Below are 22478 nucleotides of genomic sequence, written 5' to 3'. Positions count from 1 at the left end.
GAACACCTAAGTAGTTCAAAAATCAAGCACTGGCATTTCTTGATCGACAGCCATTAGCATAGGGCCACCATAAATCAACTTCTATAGATTGATAACTTCGGGCTTTTTGTATGAAACAGATTGGACCTAAAAAACCTTAGATATGCCAATATATAGACAGTAAAATTCTCATTCGGAGCCTACTTCTTATACTATACACCAATGAAAAACTTTGAAAGTTTATTCCATATATTTTCAGAGTTTTTCATTGGTGGATATAGTTAGGCAAACATATGCCGTCATAATATTTCGGTTCCAATTTTCGAACAGAGTTATACCCCCCTGGGGGTCACCTCTGGACTGACGGACGACCGATCTGCAACTTGTTAAATGACGCCACCATTACCTGACATTGGATTCTTGAAGGATTTGGTAATCGGAAAACATCTTCCTATCCTGGACACTCGCAGGCTTTTTGTCATCCAGGATTGTCAAGGCCACTCTGGAAGTTAAACTATTTTTTGGAAATTTAGCCGAATATCATTGCTGCCTGCTGATATCTCACAATACTATTACTCTAAGCAAGCCCTTTTGCCAGACAGTTGATTATAGGATGCTTTTGATTTTTTCAATGTATATTTTTTTATAAAGTCATAATTCTATCTGTTGTATAAAAACCCCATCCGTTTTCAGAGCATCAGTGAAGGATTCTACATTTCATTATGTTATTTGTTGCCAATCTAATCCCGCGGTAACATTATATGTTAGTTGTTGCCAATCTAATCCCGCGGTAACATTATATGTTACCTGTTGCCAATCTAATCCCACAGTAAAAATTGTGTTATTTGTTGCCAATCTAATCCCACGGTAACATTATATGTTATTTGTTGCCAATCTAATCCCGAGGTAACATTATATGTTATTTGTTGCCAATCTAATCCCGCTGTAACATTATACGTTAATTGTTGCCAATCTAATCCCATGGTAAGATTATAGTACTGATATAAATATAAGCCAATAAGAAGGAGCCACACACGTTATTACTAATCCTTTACGTAAAAGACTAACGGGAAAAACTCATGTGTGTAGAGGCAGCCTATGGGGAATTGTGAGGCAGAAAATAAATAGTAAAATGTAAAAGGTTGTTGTCATTTCACCTAAAAATATATATTTGATCAACAATACTATTGTGAATATAGGAATATGAACAGTCAAATGCCTTCAACGATAGCATAAATCTGTGGCGACACATGCTAACAACATTGAGCTAAAACAATAATTATTAAACGTAGATATCACATTCTTATTTTGAGGATGTGCGGATGAGTTAAATGTCGGGTTTGAGGTCCGCCAGCAGGACCTTCTCTCCGGGCTTGAAGGCAGGCATGCCCAAGTAGGGGCAGCTGGCGCAGCGGAAGGCATCCCCCAAATAACACTAGAAAGAAAGAATCATTTTTCTTAACCTCTCAGACAAAGACATTTATATACTATGTGTTCCTTTGAGAACTGTCAAAACGTGATAATTTTTGTGTTATTTACGAGTTTTGCTAAAAGCATCATAACTCACGTCTTGGGAAACGTAGCCTCATTCTAAAAAATGTTTTGAAAAGATTATGAAATCCACAATCGTATTGTGTTGTTATAAGTAAATATTTGCGTTTCTAAATATATATTTTATGAAAACGTCAAAAATATGTAAGAATCGATAACCATTATTTCAAAGCCGTGAAAAATGTACTTTTTTCTGAGTATCATAAAGAAATAACACTTTATATATTGAAGAAATATAATTAAAAACTATAAGTCACCTCAAAATATTAACCGTCCAAACTAAAATATTTTTAATAAATTATTTAGAAACACAATAAATTATGAACGAACAAGATGACAGATTCAATCGGCTTAGATAATGCAGTTCTACGTTCCATAGATATTGTTGAATACAGACGCGTAGCGTTATTCATTATCGATACTCTGTTTTTTAAATCATGGCAATCCGTATACTAGTTATGGAAATAAATCGATTTTTGTAAAATCTTGCGCGTTTACGTGAAAAGACGTTCTAATGTCTTGACCACTATTATCATATTTACGTCTTTTGACGTTCTAATGTTCTGAGTGGTTAAATTTATAATATAGACGAACCAGACAACTACTCAATATGGACAGTTCACTCACTGAGGGAACTACTAACGGGACACTGCCACCTTAGGAGACACAATATGTAGCTATTGGGAGTGAAAAACACCAACAGATGCAGGAAATATGAAGAGACTCCAATTCACCTACTGTGCCAATGTCCCACCCCGATGGGAACAAGGCTCAGCTTTGGGAAGGTCCATTGTGGAACCAGGAAACAGCCAAATATCCAATGACATGGCCTGATGAAAGGGACCGGGTTACTGTTAGGAACGAGGTAAACTGGGAGACAGTACAATGGGCCCATGGCCCGGGTGCTCACGGAAACTATGTAAACGGTCTAAAAAAATATCTGATTTGCTTTAAAATTTTTATTTTGGGATACATTCAAAAACAGCAAATCTGTTGGAAAATTAATGTCAATCGGGAATATTTCTAAATAAATCATGAATTTGACAGATCATTTAAAGTAACTTGACGACAAAATATTAAAATGTATATCAGAATACCTCGGCAATTAAAATAGTTTACTGGATTTCTTGTGATGTACATTAAATTTAATTCTGATAAGTAATATAAATACAGGGTTTTCCAATAAGAGGTGTTATTTTGATATTCAATAGTAAAAGATCAATGGTTTCGTTGCTTGTGTGGCACGTAGCGCCGTTTTGTTGAAAGTAAATGTTGTCCAGATCAATACCATCCAATTCCGCCCATAAAAAATCATTAATCATCTCTCGATAGCGCACAATCCATTCACCGTAACTGTTGCTCCAGCCTCATTTTCGAAAAATTAAGGTCCAATGACTCCGCCGGACCATAAACCGCACCAAACAGTCACATATTGAAGATAGAGAGGCTTTTCAACAATAACTCTTGGGTTTTCTGAGCCCCAGATGCGACAATTTTGCTTGTTGACGAAGCCACCGAGGTGGAAATGGGCCTCATCACTCAAGATGATTTGCATTTGATTCACTCAAGTGAATTTTAATAATTTCAATGTGTTGTTGAAGCGTGTATCGTTCCATTTTTATTAATGGCGTAGTTTCTACTTGTCAAATGTCAAAAAATGACATCTTCAAAAGTAACATCTACCGAAATAGCGGGCTATTCAAAATAATACCTCTTATTGGAAAACCCTGTATATGTATATAATGACTGAGCTTACACTGCCACAAGATGACTTGGGTTCTTCTTTCACTTCTCCTTTCAGCTCTTCGGCTAGTCCACAGCTGCAGTCGGCGCAAGCCTTCCTCTGTCCCGTTGTTCCACAAACTAGAAAAGGAAGAAATACATGAGAACCAGAACATTAAAGATGGCCAATTCGGAAAGTTTTATGTTAACGATACATTTGTTAACAGGCTTTAGAAATCGAATGTTTGCAAAAGGCACAGCCAGATAAGTCAAAATAAGAAAATGAATATATCAAACATTTCATTCTACCTATTATAATATTTATTAACTTGCTTCATTTTTCCCTAAAGGAATATATAACTAGAGCGACATATTTAAGTCAAAACTCGAATTTTTAAACCCATCATCAACTTCAAGAGTCTATTACATTCTGTCAGTTATATTTTATCACAATTCAGATATAATATAATGTACAATATTTCGTCTATTATTCTGTACATCCATAAGTTGGGTGCATAATTATAATGTCAATTTAAGTTGGTCAAAAAAATATATTTTTACTTTTGTGTTCATCTCTAACTAAGTCATAAGAAACCTGTTCAAAATTGAATGATACCACACATTATCTTTTCATCGTTACCTTTGTGGGAATGTATAAGAAAAGAACAATAACAAAAACAACATAACACATAACAATAAGATAACACAGTATAAAAAGTAAAAACAGTTTCACCACAAAAAGAATACAATGAAACAATAAAGTAATCAATAAGATACCTGACAATGTTAAAAATAGCGAATTGTTTCTTTTTGCTAAAATTAAAATGTTATTATTTAATTGAGGGTTTTGTTTACATACCTCTCAAAGAAGCCGGGTCAGGTTTCTTCAAGTCATCTTCATCGAGTAGAAGATCAGAATCAATGACATCATCATCCGTGTTGACGGTCCAGGCTGTTTCTACATCGCTGTCCAGTTTCCAAACCTTCTTGGCTCCCAGCTTCATGGAGGACCCAACCTGAAATCACAATCAATTTGCACACTAAAATTAAAAGGAAATACATAATAAAACATAGCGAAAAATGTATAAAAAGGAATAGTGCATTAGACAAATGTTGGATTGAGGTTAGAACTTTCTCTAATGCTCTTAACCGGTCAGCAACGTAAGCAGATATACACGATAAAATAACGATAGCAGTCAAGTACAATAAGCGTGTTTACACGTCAACGCGTGTGTTTCCACAAAAATCGTCATAACTCCGTTATTCTTCTAGTGACATCCCTAAAACAAAAAGTAGAATATTCGTATTGAATGAAGCTTCACATCTCTATTCAAAGTTATCCATAGAAACGTGTAAAAAGACCTACTCAGTGGAAGCAAATTTTACCCGCCAAATCGTAAAACGACGCCAAGAAAGCCGTTTGACGTGCCGACCCGCCTCGCAAGTTTAATTATTTTTTTAAAAATATATTTTGTATGAAATGGTCAAAAAGTGAAGTGACAGAATTGTTTATTGTACATTTGTACGATGAAATAAGTGTTTTTTTTTTACATTATCCGTGATTTTAGTATCGTTTTTACATAAAACATTACAGGTGAGTCATTTTTACAATTTTTTCATGTTTCCATTCTAAATTTAAATATTTACAAATGTTAATATTTATTTATGATACAACAAGCCTATTTTGTAACCTTTCTAAAACAGTTTTTACTATTCGGCTCCGTTCAGTAATGTTTCATTTATAGAGCTTTGATTGTGAGGCGGTAATAACACAACGTTTTCGTGAAATTGACATTTCGGTAAAGACATCTTAGCTTCAAGTTCGCGAAAAGTCGGAGGGGTTAATATGAACTGCTGTTTTTCCCGCTCAAAATGTATTTAACCTCCATAATAGACCTGTCGAAACAAACTTATTATTCTGTACCTACCCTTTAAATATGGAACACATTCAAATAATATAAAGGAGAATATTGCAAGAAAGTACTTAGGTAAGCCGCCTCCATACACATCTGACTTGTACCCTGTTTTTAAAAAAACATGTGGGAAGGAATCGAACAATTGAGGAAGGAACGGTTGAACCGTTCGGCGTTAATAAAAAAATACAGTGGTTTAAACAAAGTTATACCGTTTCATTTAATTATAATGGATAGCCACAAAGTGGTAACTACATTCAAATAGTACATAAGGATAAGTTCTGATAGGCAGGCATTCCTAATGGCGCTGGAAAGTAACTGATGCGACTCTGGGCTGGTGATGGAATGCAGGACTATTCCTGAAGAACTTGCTACTATCAGAACTGGTAGGACTACTAATGGGACACTGCCGCCTCAGCAGACGCATGCAGTTTTTGGGATTGGAAAACACCAATGGACGTAGGAAATGTAAAGAGGATGAAGATACTCCAATTCACCTACGCTGCCAAAGTTCCGCCCTGAAGGGAACAAGGCAAGATACCTGGGAAAACACGTTGTGGAACCGTGAGACATATCCAATGACAACCCTGGTGAACTTATCATTATCAAAGGGACCGGGTTAGTGTTAAAGGAATGAGGTAAAATGGGAGATAGCATAATGGGCCCATGGCCTTAGTGCTCACTGGAACTATCCGTAAATCATCTCCGCTTTAATCAATTTATATAAATAAAAATGTTAATGTTCGTTTGTTCAAAATCTTAAATCTCCAAAAGTTCTTCAACAATTGCTTCGAAATTTTGACACAAAGTTGCATTCAAATATGCATGAGTTTTTATATACCTATATTATATAGATGTCATCTGTGACAGGTAAAAGAACGATTTTTTTTTTAAATAACACTATCTATTGGACGTAAAAGCAACATGCGCTATTGTTTCTCTATCTGCACAGACAGACTGAGCCACAACAATGCGTGGCGGGGTACAGCTAGTAAATAAATAAATATTCTCAAAGACTAGTTAGTGAGAAATACTCTCAATGTAGCCCTGATGAGAGGCCACTATTAAAAAATGAAACAGCATGAAATTACAATAGCGATGTTTTAGTCTCATAACATTCCGAAATGGAGATGCTGTAGTTCACAGTTGCAACACATCTATGGCAAAAAAAAATTTTTCACATGAAAAATAAACTAACCTCAAAATTGGGCTTATTGCACAATATAAATTCCCCCTCTTCTTTGACATCGACGAACCCGCTGAGCTTCAGAGTGCTAAGCAGTCCCTCGGTCTGGTCTCGGACCACCACCAATCCCCCCGGCTTCACCACCCTCAGGATAATGGAGAGGTACTTGGCTTCGTGGACTAAGCTGTACGGAGGGATCGCGTTGGATACGACAGAGTCGAACTTTGAATCTGCATGAGAACCTTAAACAAATTTTAAACAATTTATTTTAGATTTTCAAAATGATTCCGCATGTATGTAAGCTCCATGTGTTAAGTAAAACTTAAAGAACACAGCCATAAACACTAAAAACTGCAGTAAAGATTCACTTACACAGGGCTGCGGTTAATATGCTCAAATTATGTTAAAAGCACTTTAAATCAACTTAATAACAACGAGAAACAACTATTTCAGTCACCAGAAATGAAAATAATTGCATTTTTATAGTTATTTCGTTAAGCATACACATATATTTTTTTTATTATTTATAGTTAAAGAAATATAAACATTTCGCTTTTTAACGAAATACATAAATAAAAGCTATATACAGGGTGTATCGGCAAGTACCCGACAAACTTTAACCAGCTATTCCTTAGCACATTTGGAGTAAAAAATGTTATGGGCGCTTTGCTGTCCGGTAACATTTTTTTTCCAAAACAAAAAAATAAATAAAAAATCCGCACTCCGTCACTGTCATTTGCATTGTTTCTCGTGTTCAACAGCTGTTATTAGCAAGTGTGTCAAAAAGTGACCTCGCTCTTTCGTACACATTAAATAATAATAGTTAAAAATGAGACGAATGGTGCCGTGCCATTTCGTTGTGATTGTAAAAGCGCGCCAACGTAGGTATGTAAGTACATTATTCAACGAAACTCAAACAAAATATTGCCAGACAGGTTTTCAAACTTTGACAAAGGATAAAACATTGGTGACATGTGGTGAAAATATGAATGGTAAATTTTTTATTAAAAAAAAATGTTACCAGACAGCAAAGTGCCCATAACATTTTTTACTCCAAATGTGCCAAGGAATAGCTGGTTAAAGTTTGTCGGGTACGTGCCGATACACCCTGAATATATACATTTTTAATAAAAAAAAATTGTTTTTGATTATTTAATTCAATTGTATATTTTGCAACAAATATACAATGTTTACATGTCATGCAGTATTATAATGTAAAACCAAAAATAGCCTTTCCTCACCATAAAGAGACAAGGATCTTGTGTTTGGTGAGGGAATTCTAGCTCAATTATAAAAATCATATTAATTATTAGCAAAAAGATAAGTAAGAAAAATGCATGATTTATCAATAATAAATTTTAAGATTTTTTTAAAAAATAATAACAGATATAATAGTCTAAGATAATTTTTCAATTTAAGCTGAAATTCGTGAATCTTTTCAATAATAATCAATTTTTTTTTTTATTTCTTGCTAGAGCAATTCCGATGAGCTACAAAACTCATTGTAAGACGAGAGGAACTTACAATACATATGTGGGAGTTAATGGGTACAATTTTACATTGGTATTTTGACATCAAAATTATAAGTTTCACATACGAAACAGTACAAAAATAGGAAAATATCATAATTATAAGTTTCACATATAAAACAGTAGACAAATAGAAAGATTGAGGTTAAGTAGAACAAACAAGAAGAAACAAAAAAGAAGCAGATAGGGATATACACATAAGCACAGAGCCAAGGTAGGAATTTAGAAGAAGATACTTACCCACTAATACATTGGTAAAAATAGATTATGCTCGATTACAAATACCGGGGATAGAAAAGAAGGGAGAAAGAAACAAAACAAAGTACAACACGACAAGAATTACATATTTATATCATTTTGTTATGTCACTAACATAGATTATGAACAGAAATGGTCCAAGAATTGATTCCTGGGGCATTCCACGTGTTATTTTACCGAAAAGCGATTCGATAGGTAAGATCGGAAAAGTTCCAGGGGAGTGCAACAATGCCAATAGAAATTTAAACTGATCACTTGGTGGCCATTGTTATTGATGTGAAATTTATCTTTCTTCGCTTATTCAACCCAAACTATGAACCCTAAGAACATAAAACAGTTTCTTGGATTTAATTTTTTTTTTTAATTTAAAATTTTTAAACCTATTTTTATATTAATATATCAAAACATGGCACGAAGAAGTTATTCATATTTTTAATGAAATAACTTTTCAAAATATATTATTTTTCATTTCCAGTTAATGAAATACTTATTGCTCATTGCTATCCAACTAATACAAAGTGTTCTATTTTTATAAAATGTGTCTATCAACCGTGTCCAGTATGTCTGGATATTTGACAAAATGATTGAATATGGTTAAAATTTAGCAACTAAAAATATAATTAAGGCAATTCCAATGTTTACAGAGCACTGTTTAATAGCCTTTTTAAAATTATCGTGGGGCATAGATTAAATACGAAGATATATTTGAACAAATTGAGACATTAGGATTTAGGTTTTGTTGATTTTTTTTAATGACGTGATTTGTGAAAAACAACTTTGTATCTTATAAATAATGAATGACAGTTTTATTCCAATAAACGGAATGTTACTGCCAGAGCCGACCCTGAGCAAACACGCCTGGCGCTAGTAAAAACCTCAAGGGCGCTGTGTTAGGTTATTATAATAGTCTTGGCTAACCGGCCCTCGGAGCGGACTGCTCCATTTGCTCCAGGACGGGCAATGGCTACACCAAATGTGACGTGCCTAACTGAATAAAAACAAAGGTTCTTTGATATAATCGTTTAAAGCTGTAAATTGAGTTCATTGAATCGTAACCACTTTTTATTCAACTAACCATCACGCCATTTCTCCGCAGGGGTAGGCAGAGAGGACAGACCGCCAAACTCGGTCTTGGCACACACTTCTTGCCTCACTCACATTCATACATCGTCTCATACATACTCTTATAACATTCTGACTCTTGACATGGCCCGACTCGAGTATCTGATTCACTTGAACGTGCCATGTCTTCCTCGGGCGTCCCCGACTTCTGCTACCATACGTATTTGCATCATATATCCTCCTTACACTCCTTTCTTCGCTCATTCGCTCTACATGCCCAAACCATCTAAGCATCCCTTTTTTAATCTTACTCATTACGCTTACATCAGCCTTGCACTCTTTGCGGATCTCCACATTTCTCACACGATCATACATGGTTTTACCACACATACGCCTCAGGGATCTCATTTCAACAGCATTCAATCTACTTTCATCCTTTCTTTGCCAGTTCCATGCCTCACTTCCATACATCAGGGTAGGTACCAGCACTCCATTATGGACTGCTAACTGTCCATCTTTATTGATTAACGAAACGAACGATGAATTATTTATCAACAGTACAGAGACTTGATAATCGATAATAGTTTCGCAAGATCACTTACTTGTCAGCAGCCTTTCGGAATTTTCCAGACTAATATTCCCATCACCAACAATTGATTTTAATTTTTCCACGAAACTCTCAATATCTTCAGGTTTGGATTGGCTCCAGACCGCGAGCACTTTACTTCCGTTTGTAAGTTTTTCCATTTTAATTAATTTTAATAACACGTCTTGCTTGAAATTCGTATTTTTGTGCTTTTCTGGAAAGTGACAGTCATATATAAATCACTCACGCCAAACCATCAAAATCCAAACGGCAGGTGACAGATTAGATATCTATGGAAATTATCTAATGTAGAGATGGCGATATTTCTTTACAGGTTGCTTTTTCCCGGTGACTTGGTTGTCACTGGATTGCCATGTTATATCATGAAGAGAGTGGTATATTTATGATCATGAACCTAAAAAGCCCTGGACGGAGCTATACGAGAACAATTTGAAGCAGCGGGGTTAGGGGAAAGACGTAGGAAAAATGTCTGTATCTGCTTAAATTTTTTTCAATGACGTATCCCATTCCCTGTCTCATAAAAAATACCCCAAAAAACACAAGCTTGATATGACCCTAGGTATCTACGTGACTTGAATTCACAGAACGACCAAATTGAAGACGTGCGCTTGCGTAATGTTCTCCGTAATTTTACACGCAGATGGAGGCGGCAGTTCCTATTATTAAACTTAAATATTTAGTTGTATAGATTGGCCGGCAACCGTAATAAAAAAATTAGAAAGCCAACCTAGGAATACACTTATTTAGTCCTCAGATTTAGCTCTAGACCCTCATAAAGTTATAAATCTGAAATGGGAAAATGTTAAGCCAGCGACCCAAGGGCAATAAAAACCTTCGCCCAAGACTGGGCTATATTGCAATTATTTGAAGGTCGTATTGTAAAAATGTAATTAAGATTTTGAACCTTAAGTTAATCAGAAGATCGGAATCAGCCAGCCAGCGACATCTAGCGGTGAGAGTGGTGACGCTAGCTCCATGGACCCGAACAACGTCACGAAGTGGTGTAAAGCGGAACCACGATAGTTTTAGCACCTCACAACAGGCGTGCGAGGGTCGCCGGATCGCGCGCGGCTGAAGACAGATTTTTCAGCAACCAACAGTCAGTGTTGCCAACGAAGGCGATTTATCGCCATTTAGGATACTCAGAACGAGGATCGGCGACGAAAAAATCTAAAAGGCGACTGGTCGCCGATTAGGCTTCCTCAGAGACAAGTTATTTAAATCAGCCAAATTACAAATAATAAATAATTGAAATGAAAATTTTTAATTTCAATGGAAAAATTTGAGGAATTTTTCGAAATGGAATTCTGTGGCCACCCACGGAATGATTAAGACTAACCCTTAACTTTATATATTTTTTTAATAAAGGTTTAATATTATTTGTAACTAAGTAACTTCTTTTTTTTTACTCGTTCCTCCTTTTCTTTTACATGCATAATGTTAATATTAAACTCCCGTAAAGCGGTAACAAGCTGTTATATTAAGGAATTCAATTGAAAATTATTATGGCTTAAAAAGTATATACAAGTTGTATTATATATTAATATACGCAGAACGTATAATCTTAATTTAAAAACGAATAAAACACCATTTCATTAAAGCACACCTTTTGGTTCGTACCATAAATATACCACTCTCTAGATCGATATCTTCGGGCTTTTTGTATGTAACGGAATTATACAGTACTTAACCACAGATATACAAGCAGTACCTACCGTGCGGAGCAGAGCAGTAGACAAGGTAGAGGAAACTCAAGGCCATTTAAAAAAAGATGCGACCATAGACAACATAATTGCTCTCGGCCTACTCTATTCATTCACTAGCCCAAAAAAACTATTATAAAAATAAAAATGTCCTTGAAGCAGAAAAATGTCGAAATGTTTTCCAAGGGCAAGGTTCATCTGACTAAGAAAATAAACTTTTACATTGCATTTCCTTAAGATGAAACTTGTTAATCTGAGAAGAAGAAACCCAAAATGACAAGAAATTTGCAAAAACACTGAAGAAAATTTCCAAAACATGATTGTACGACAGTACGACGAAGAATTCCGACATTTTTCAGCCTCATGAACTCATGGTTACATATGTTTAAAAATCTTTAATTTCACCAAAACAATAAGATAATACAGGATAACACTAATCAATAACATGAATAAGTTTATCGATATAATAAATAACATTTATACGTTCTTAGCATTGTTCAAAAAACCGAACGAATAACCTAAAAGCTGTCAATTCACTTTAAACTTGAACTTACGTAGGTAGGTTGAATAGATTTGATAATGCGGAGTTTTTCCATCCATGTACAAACAATCTGTAATTATACCAATATTTAAAACCGGCAATCCGGAAGAACCAACCAATTACCGCCCTATTTCTTTACTATCAAACATTGCAAAAATATTTGAAAAAATTGCCAAAAAAAGAATAACTCAGTTCATAAAGATTAATAATATAATTCACGAAAATCAGTTTGGATTCATGGAAAACAAAAGCACAAAAGACGCCATTGCTAAATTATCTAGTACCATACAAGACGCTTTAGACAAATCATTAAAATGTGTTGGTATTTTTGTTGATCTCCAAAAAGCCTTCGACAGCATATCTCATGTCAAACTAATACAAAAATTAAAGATCGTAGGTTTTAATGACACAGCATTAAGTTGGCTAAAAAGTTATCTTCACCAAAGAACACAAGTTGTAAAAATTAATCACGCATCTAGTCTACCACTCACAAGTGATTTTGGGATACCACAAGGTACTGTTTTGGGTCCTTTACTTTTTATCATGTACGTAAACGATATTTTCAAACAAAACCTCAGTGGAACAGTTATATCTTACGCAGATGATACAATTATCATAATTAAGGGTAATGACTGGAAAATTGTAAATGAAAATGCAAATAATGACATCCAAATCCTAAAAAACTGGTTCGATACAAATCTACTTACAATTAACGCAAAAAAAACAGTTTATATACCATTCACAATAAATAAATTCAAAACTAACCCCAACATTCATATAATAATACACAACAAAAAATGTAACAAAGATGTTTGTAATGAATCATGTACCATACTAAACCAAACAACTGAAATAAAATACCTCTGTGTAATTGTAGACCAACATATGAAATGGAACAGACACATATGTGAACTTGTTAAACGCATTAGAAAATGTATCTATATATTCATTAGATTAAGAAATGTTCTCAAGATAAACAACCTGAAAAAAGTCTATTACGCACTAGTCCAATCATTACTTCAGTATGGAATCATTGGGTGGGGAGGTGCATATGAAAATTTTTTAAGCTCTGTTAAAGTGGTACAAAAACTAATTATCAAAGTAATTTTGAAAAAAAAACCAACTTTCTCTTCAGCATCATTGTTCAAAATTTTCGAAGTACCAAAAATTGAAGACCTCTATAAAAAAGATGCAATATTACAAATATATAAAGAAACTGTAGTAAAAAAACTTAAATTTAACTCATCCTTAAGGCATAATTTTAACATCCAAATTCCTCTATTTTCAACACAACAAATGCACAATAACTACATTTACAAAGGCATAATATATTTTAATAGTCTTCCCGAAGAAGTGAAAAAAATACCAGATTTTATTTTATTCAAAAAGAAGGTCAAATTTATCTTTAAAAAAAATTAATATCACCTATCAAATGTTATAACTTCAATTCATGTTTCAACCAAAATTAACGTCACAATCCTCTTTTAAGTTTATATTTATTGTACTGTAATAATGTTAATTACTGATATAAACATGAAATAATTGTCAAATAACTCCTACGCCAAGCTCAAGAGCTAGCACTCTTCATTGGAGTAGAAATTCAACAACATATGTTTTACACTATTACTTATTTTTAACTTATTTTATGTACAATGTAACAATGTTATAAGTTAAACAATAAATAAATAAATAAAAAAATATGTTTGTAACTCGCTAACACTATACTGGCTTATATTGTATTTTTATCACGAACAACTTTAACACGCAATATTTTCGACGGAAATGATAGTATTTCGGCAGCAAATGACAACCCGCGTGTATAAATAAACCATTCTCATTTTGTTTGAATGATTTGAAACTGTGAAACGGCAAAATTCCGTCATCTCTTTCTGTTACACGAGTCATTATGATAGAGAGCGAGAGATCAAACCAATCATTCTGCTCTCACCAATGAGATCTGAGCTTTTAGCCATATTATTCGTTTTCTATAAGAATTTTGAGGTGGGCGTGGCGGTTTCAAATGGGTTTCGAGGCCAAAGCTTAGTTAAATGCCCCTGGTCGAAACTGTCAAACGGCAAAATTCCGTCATCTCTTTCTGTTACACGAGTCATTAAGGTAGAGAGCGAGAAATCAAACCAATCCTTCTTTTCTCACCAATGAGATCGAGCTTTTAGCCATATTATTCTTTTTCTATAAGAATTTTGAGGTGGGCGTGGCGGTTTCAAATGAGTTTCAAGGCCAAAGCTTAGTTAAATGCCCCTGATAAAGGGTCAATGAAAATTCTTAGAGAAAGGTAATAAAAAATATATAAGAGAAAACTAGGCAATGATTATTATCAGAAGACATTTTTCAATAATATTTCGGAATCTGTCTTGCCTAAGTCTCAATAACCATTTAGCTATTATGACCGAAGGATAGCACGTTTCAGTTGTGAAGGGATTTTATAATGATTGTATTATATATTTACGGTCTGAGGAACGAGAATACTTTTGGATATATCGCTATGTTGCTCATTGGAACATAAAGGCCATTTCTGTTCCTTAAATTTTACACAGAAAGAGAGGACGGAATCTTGTCTTTTGACTGTTTTCAAGTGATTGGTTTATTTATGGTTTTCAGTGTTTTCAAATCATTCAAACAAAATGATAGTTGTTTATTTATGCACGCGGGTTGTCGTTTGCTGTCGAAATACTATCATTTCGCGTCGAAAATGTTGCTTGTTAAAGTTCTTCGTGATAAAAATATAAAGCCAGTGTAGTGTTAGCGAGTTACAAACATATATTCAACCTACCTACGTAAGTTCAAGTTTAAAGTGAATTGACAGTTTTTAGGTTACTTCGACTTTTCAGTTTTTTGTCAAAAAATGTTTCATTCTTGGCATATGTCTTTCTCCACAACGTATAAATGTTATTTATTATAACGACCAAGTTATTGATTACTGTTATCCTGTATCATCTTATTTTTTGGTGAAATTAAAGATTTTTAAACACATGTAACCATGAGTTCAAAATAGGCAGAAAAATGTCGGAATTTATCGTCGTACTGTCGGACAATCATGTTTTGCAAATTTTATTCAGTGTTTTTGCAAATTTTTGTCATTTTGGGTTTTTTTCTTCTCAGACTAACAAGTTTCACCGACAAAGTTTCATCTTAAGGAAATAAACTGTAAAAGTTAATTTTCTTAGTCATATGGACCTTGCCACGACATTTTTCTGTTTCAAGTACATTTTTATTTATAAAATAGTTTTTTGGGCTAAATAATGAATTACTCAGTGCAATTATATTGTCTGTGGTTGCACCTTTTTTTAAATGGCCTTGAGTTTCTCTACCTTGTCTATTGCTCCGCTCCTTACGTCTAGTACTGCTTGTATCAGTTGATTTATGGCTTGTATATCTGTGGTTAAGTACTGTTTAAAATTTTTGGATACAAAAAGCCCGTAGATATCGATCTAGATAGTGGTATAATTTATGGTGGTATATTTATGATTAAATTTAACAGACAGCAGAGTGATGGTGGTATATTTATGGCAGAGTGGTTTATTTATGCAGACAGCATTTGAGTGTGGTCAAGAATTATTAGGATACTGTCTTCAATGAGTGAATGAGTGAGTGGTTAATTTATATTTATGCTCATCGAGTTTAAAATACAGTTTAGCGGAACGCAAACGTGTGTAAACGACTCTTTTTTAAACAAACTGATATCTGGCTGATGGATTACATGTTGCAAGCACAATACACAATCAACCAGGTTGGATATTTCACATAAGATCAAATGTACCTAAATATTATTTTGTTATAAAAATGCTTCTACCTACCAAATGATGATCTCAAATTAACATAATTTCTGTTTATTTCAGCGAGCCGAGCAAGCATTTCTGCAACAACATCGCGGTTCTTCGGCAGTTTTCTACTCCCAGTAAATTCCCTCCAAATTTACTCCAAGTAAACAGCGAGTCCCAGACAGACCTCTTCTCCATTCCCTCATCTGAATCTGCTGTGTTTCCTCAAGTGCTGAAGACATCAATATCCTAGTTCCTGGCAGTGGCAGACTCCCTGCCCAGCGAAGAGATCTCCTCGGAGCTGTTGTGCGCAGCATTGCAGAGCAAGAAGCTGGAATCTGAGAATATACAACCTGCTGAGAAGAACAGGTACTTAACATAACTATTTATTTCTACCAGGAGGAAGGGCTGCACGGACTTTTTCATACAAAATAGTCCACTCATTAAGTGCTGAAAAGGGGTGTATTAAAACAAATTCTGGTTTAGTTCTGATTTATTCCTCATTTAAGTGTTTTACGGTGCTGATTATAAATCCTAGTTTTGCCACCAAAAACGGTTGGAATTTGAGTTTTAACCAAAAACCATGAATGTTTTTTGGCTAAAATGTTTTATTTCCCAGTAAAATAATTTCCAACTTTTTGATTTTGTGCCTTTTCGCATTCCACCTTCACGGAGTAATTGAATTTTTTTATAACCCAGATTTAATCCCTGAAGCTTTTGTGGATGCAGGGAACCGTTTTCTTATGGCATTGTATGGTTAACCAACATCCACCTCGGATACACCATAGCTGAAGAATGTTGGCTAAAAATGTGACGTCAAATATTTATTCAACAGGACTAGCAACGTGGCTTCGCTTTCCCCAACCGAAGCACCTGCTCACTAACATTCCATAACAGTATTCCACAATAAAATGGTCCCTGCATCCAAAAATGTTTCAGGGATAACTTCTGGGTTTAAAAGAAATTTATTAATAAATGTGGAATGCGAATAGGTAGAAAATCCTCTTTGTACGAAGCTTTCAAGGCATGTACACATGATAGTAATGCCAACATTCCTAAAAGATTAAAGATACAGCATTGGCTTGGCAATGAAAAGAAACCTGAAGAATGGGGTTGGAAATGAACAAAATAGTTGGTTCTAACCCATCACAACTCCTGCATTTGATTCTATTCTGCACAAGATATCCTGCAAGTGCAAGAAGTGGTGCACGGGAAATTGCAGTTGTGGAATGTTTGGACTTTTTGTTCTATGTTGTGCCTTCATTGTTGGGACAAAGCAATAATATCAAGACCCCAATTATTGACAGTGAACTACGTGATGATTTGCTAAAGGCCCTGATAATTTACTAATTAAATTGACAATTGAGACTTTCCATTGACGGGGGAATGATATATATTTTGATAGTGCGTATAGACAAGCATCATTGACGCAGCGGAAAAATCTTTCTATTAATTCATCTAGGACAAAAGTATTGACAGATCGATTGAAATTCCGTCATTCACACTTCAATGCACATTGTCAATGACGTAAGCCCATTGATAATTGACATTGTTCGTCTCCGGACCCCGTTACCATGGTCAAGAGGACATAAACACATTCCTCTCCATCGCTTAACAAGAGTGACAAATTGGCAACCATTTAAAAAAATCATCTTTTCATCCATGGTTGTAAATTTAAAATACAGAATAATTACTATTTTTTTTTATTGGGATCCACCAGAATTTGGTCCACGATCGACTGGTTGGGAACCATTGATCTACGTAGTTGTTTACATAGAATAACACTAGAAATGCCTTCCATACAAATTTGAATGGAAACAAGTGTTCCATTTAGCCCAATAGCCCAGCGCTCCGTCTCACTTACACCTTACATTGCGCCTTACATTGTAGATCTCCACTCAATTTAAACTTTGTTAACACAAAAGTTTTATATTTGAAATTGAAGTCTCGATTAGGTATATATATTTGATCACCAAACACGCCCACAAGGCTTGTGTTATTCTTTTGTTCTATGGTTGTTTAGCATTATAAAGCTACAAAGCTTGAATATAAATTTCATGAATGTTTTGTGTTTTCAGAATCCCTATCATGGAAAACTCAACAGAGTTGGAGAACCCAACCCAGGAGTTTACTATTCTCTAAGACATAAGATGGAATTTAACCCTACTCTACCAAGGCTATGAATATGCCAAATTTAAGGAAAGCGGAATTGGAGTTATCATCTGGAGATGCAGGGTGTCTTTCCACCAAATACAGGGCATTCACGCAAAAAGATAACATCATTGGAGAGGGCCCAGACCACTGCCATGATTCTAAACCTCAAAAAGCACATCCGGAAATGTGGCAGTTAGTTGATAAACACTTATCTTTTTTCATCGTGAGTTTAAATTGGTTGTTGGAAAATTATTTTTGGTTTTTTATTTTTGGAAAAAAAAATTTTGCAATGCAAAGATGGCTGCAATTTTTTTTATTTTATTTATTTCTATATAATATTTACAGTGTTCACATAATTATTTATATTTGTACATGATATATTTCAAACTTATAACTATAATATGTTGTGTGTAAGGTAGGTTTGAGAAGGTGAAACTGTATGTGAGTAATTTCGTGAACACCTCACTAGGAGAACCTGTGCTGAGGTGTTTACGCGGTTATGTATAGGTGTGATAAGTATTTATGTGTTGTAGAAGAAAGTTTTCATTTTTTATAAGTTTTAATTTTAATTTTTTTGTTTTTTTTTTTTGTTTTTTTTTTTTTTTTTTGTAAATTGAATATTCATAAAATTTTAATGGTTTTTGTAAATTGAATATTCATAATAAATATGTAAAAAAAATATATATGTATTAATATATATTAACACATATGTAAGTGCATATATTTGTATTGTAAGTGTGTTAATTAGGGGTGTAATTTACGTAAGATTTGTTTGGGTTTTTTATACTTATAGTTTTGGCATTTGCGTCGTACTGGGTGAGACAATTAATGAACGGGTTAGTATGGGTTGGAATGCCCGAATAAAAGGATTCCGCGAGACTTAAGATGTGGTCTTTAAGGAGGAGGACTTCGGAGTCACGGTGGAGCTGGGAGACTCTCATACACATGGGGGCTCCCAGGGCTGTGCGAATGGCTTTATTTTGGAACGTTTGTAGTCTAATTGAGATTTGTAAACGTGGGCCCAGATTGGGCTTGCGTAGGTTAATTTTGGTCTTATCGTGGATCTGTATATTAAAAGTTTATCTTTTGGAGATAATTTTTTATTTCCTATTGTAAAGAGATGCAAAGATTTTGTTGGCTGAGTTTAAAGTTTCGGTGATATGCTTTGCCCAGGTTAGTTTACTGTCAAGGGTAATTCCGAGGTATTTAATTTTTTTGGCCAAGGGACGTTTTCTCCGAATAGGTGGATGTTGGGAGGTCTTTTGGGGCGTTTACGGGAGAAAACACAAGCGACGCTTTTGGAGGGATTTATACTGATTCGCCATTTTTTGAAAAATGATTCTAGTTCTGAGGCTTGGGGTTGGACGCGTTGTACTGCGGTTATTTCGCAAATTTGCCTATTTTTTTTTTTTTTTGTGCGATGGTCGTAGATGCTGGGGCTGGGGATATCGCTTAGGTAGATGTTGAAGAGGGCTGGCGAGAGAATAGAGCCTTGAGGGACACCAGCTCTTAGCAATCTCACAGTGGAAAAAATTCCATCTAGTTTGATTTTAAATTTACGGTCTTTAATGAAATTGGCTATGAGTTGAAGCATTGGGAAGGGGATACCGAGGAGGTACATTTAATAAATGGGACCTCTGTGCCAGACTTTGTCGAATGCTTTGCAGACGTCTAGGGAGAAGAGAACTGTGTGTTGGCGATCATTAAAACCGTTGGTGATTTGTTCGACCACCCGCAGAAGTTGGTGGAGAGTGGAATGGCCCGATCGAAAGCCGTGTTGAAAATCAGGGATGAGTTTGAGTTCGTCAACTATTGAATTTAGTCTGGTGAGGATGAGTTTTTCTAGTATTTTTCCTGCACTGGGAAGGAGGCTGATTGGTCTGTGGTTTTGGACCTGAAGGGGGTCTTTTCCGGGTTTGGGGATGAGAATGACGTCAGCGATTTTATAGTCCTGTGGGAATAAACAAAGTCTAAAAGACGCGTTGCTGATGGCTGTGAAGGCGCAAATGGCTTTGGAGGGGAGGCATTTTAGTATTTTGTTTGAGATTAAGTTGGAGCTGGGAGATTTTTTGTTTTAAGTGATTTGATGATTTTAGTGATTTCCTGAGGGGTTGTGAAAGGGATTTGATTTTCTGTTGGGATTTCTGTCAAAAGGGACGAGACTTTTGAGTGTACAGTTGAAACGAATTGTGGGTCATCGTAGGTCGTGGTCGTGGAGAATTGTTTTTCGAGACTGTCTGCAAAAGTCTCGGCTTTGAGACTGGAGGAGTATACAGTGGCTTTTGGGCCCGTGAGGGGGCATTTTCTGGTGGGGGGTTTTCTGAAGGACTTTGAAAGTTTCCAGAAGGCTGTTTGGTCGTTGTCAAGAGTGGAGATAAAGTCGTGCCATTCTTCGTCTCCATTTTTGGAGTTCTACTTTGACCTGGTGTGCGAGGCGGTTCATGCGAATGCGATCTTCTTTGCCGATTTTTGCCATTCTTTTCGGGCGTAGTTTTTTTCTCTAATAAGTTCTTTTAAGTATGCGGGTAAGTCAGGGTGGAGTTTATCATTTATGATTTCGACGGTGGCAAGGTCTACGAGTAAATTTATGTTGTTTGTAAAAATTTTTGTGGCTAAATTTAGGCTTTCTTCGTTGTTTATTGAGGAGTTTGGGGAGTTTTTGCCATTGAATTTGTTTACGAGTGGATCTATGAGATGGTACTGAAGGTAGAGAGTCGACGGAGAGAAACAAAAGGACTGGATCGTGGTCTGAAGATAGTTTTTTTTACGCTTTGAAGGGTGTAGAGGAGAGGGCAATTTTTCATAATGATTATGTCGATGACGTCGGGATCGTTGTTCGCATTTTTGGGGAATAAAGTGGGGATGTCGGGGGCGTTTACGATGAGGGATTTTTCGGCGACGTAGTTGAAAAGGAATAATCCCTTTGGGTTTTTCTTGAGGCTATCCCACGATCTGTGTTTAGCATTAAGGTCTCCGGCTATTATTGTGGGTAAGGGGCTGTCTAGGAGTTGGTCGACATCCGGGGCAGTTAGTTTTCTTTTGGGGGGACTATAAGCTGAGATGAGTTTAATTGGACCATCATTTAAAGTGTGGATGACAATACCGGTGGTTTCAATATTTTCGGATGTGGGACTATTTATAAAACAGTGGTCGATGGAATATTTAACGATGATTGCGGTGCCATGGTGATTGAGGTGTGAGTGCGATTGGTGCGGTAAGTTATATAATTTGAGAAATTTATTTTTACGTTGGGTTTTAGCCAGGTTTCATTAATGAGGAGAATGTCGTGGTTGAAATTTATCAGGAATTGAAGGATTTCCCCTCGGAAATCTTTAAATTTGCCGTCTGCATTCCAGTATGCAGCTTGGAGGTTAGACTGTTTTCTGGTTTGTCGAGACATTGCGAATGATTTTAGTGGTTGTTGGTTTTGTTATTTTAGTGATTTTATTGGTCGTAGATGGAGCTGAGGAGTGTTGGAAGTTGGTAAAGGAAGGGCGGGACCAGGGGTTGGGCATAGAATTCGGTGATTGCATGAGGGGGCGTAAGTTGGAGGAGCTTACTAAGCGGAATATGTTTGAGAATCAGGGGATAGGGCGTTCGGGGCAGCCTCGGTAGTTGGCCGGGTGGGGGCCGGTGCAGAATGCACATTTTGCTGGGGTATCGGGGGTTTTTATGCATGAGCTGGTTGGGTGTTGTTCGCTGCATTTGACGCAACGAGGAGTAGCATTACAGCAGGAAGAGGAGTGGCCAAAGGCTTGGCATCGGTGACATTGGCCACCGAAAGGTTCTGCGTGGGGATTTTTTGAGTCGATGCGACAACATGGGGGGTGTTAGGGGGGATGGGGGAGCTTGGGGGGGGGGTAGCGGAGTGGTAGGGGGTGTGGCAGGGTGTCTGGGAGAGGGAGGCTTGTGGGATATGATGCTGGAGGGGGAGGCAGGACGGTTTTTTGTAGGGGAGGAGAGTGGCATGGTGTATATGAATTTCCAATCTTAGCATGCCATGTATAGAGCTCATAAAACATGCTGGGTGCTTTATCAAATGTTCCGTCTCCGTAAATATCCTTATGCAACTCTGCGACCATACAATTATTTTCGATTACCACTATTTTTTCTGGGTCATCAGCACTCGTATCATGTAAAATAAGGTCAGAATATCAAAAGCAGTTGTAACTGGATTTGGGATGTAAATTGTACATTTATCTGTTAAAAGGTTCCGTACAAGTGATGCTTGCTTTGGCAAGTGTTGCAATATATCCTCACTCCGGATAAATTTTTTCATTTCAATAACTGTTCTCGGAGTTGCACCAACTGCCTTAATTTCTTGTTTCATCATATTTACTAGATAGTTTGCACGATACCTACTGTAATCGACCAAGTGATGCTTGCTTTGGCAAGTGTTGCAATATATCCTCACTCCGGATTAATTTTTTCATTTCAATAACATTCCTCGGAGTTGCACCAACTGCCTTAATTTCTTGTTTCATCATATTTACT

General features: G+C 35.9%; 1 protein-coding gene and 1 long non-coding RNA gene across 2 annotated transcripts; one reads left to right on the top strand and one right to left on the bottom strand.

Moving 5' to 3' along the window:
• Positions 1 to 1100: 1100 nt before the first annotated feature.
• CIAPIN1 (cytokine induced apoptosis inhibitor 1) lies at positions 1101 to 10087 on the bottom strand. Its single transcript, XM_089633664.1, has 5 exons — positions 9803 to 10087; positions 6364 to 6593; positions 4112 to 4268; positions 3287 to 3393; positions 1101 to 1414 (listed from the first exon to the last, which is right to left on the bottom strand). The coding sequence occupies exons 1-5, from the start codon at positions 9945 to 9947 to the stop codon at positions 1307 to 1309; spliced, it is 747 nt and encodes a 248-aa protein (XP_089489790.1). The 5' UTR covers positions 9948 to 10087; the 3' UTR covers positions 1101 to 1306.
• A 5496-nt stretch (positions 10088 to 15583) lies between these two features.
• LOC149422210 (uncharacterized) lies at positions 15584 to 18410 on the top strand. The gene is made up of 3 exons (XR_016302410.1): positions 15584 to 15799; positions 15909 to 16199; positions 17909 to 18410. It is a non-coding gene; the product is annotated as an uncharacterized LOC149422210 (long non-coding RNA).
• Positions 18411 to 22478: the final 4068 nt, after the last annotated feature.

This window comes from Hesperophylax consimilis, chromosome 7, assembly GCF_061612785.1.
Source record: "Hesperophylax consimilis isolate HC1 chromosome 7, BYU_Hcon_1.0, whole genome shotgun sequence".
Classification (NCBI taxonomy): domain Eukaryota; kingdom Metazoa; phylum Arthropoda; class Insecta; order Trichoptera; family Limnephilidae; genus Hesperophylax; species Hesperophylax consimilis.
The sequence above is the reverse complement of the archived record's forward strand: the minus strand, read 5'-3'. Positions and strand labels throughout refer to the sequence as shown.

Bases quoted from the DNA above. Each gene is read 5' to 3' on its own strand.
- CIAPIN1 (XM_089633664.1), bottom strand. From the start codon at position 9,947: ATGGAAAAACTTACAAACGGAAGTAAAGTGCTCGCGGTCTGGAGCCAA. The intron at 4,269-6,363 runs GTTAGTTTATTT...TTGTGATTTCAG, and splicing joins GCAATAAGCCCAATTTTGAG to GTTGGGTCCTCCATGAAGCT. The intron at 3,394-4,111 runs GTATGTAAACAA...TTCCTTTTCTAG, and splicing joins TGACCCGGCTTCTTTGAGAG to TTTGTGGAACAACGGGACAG.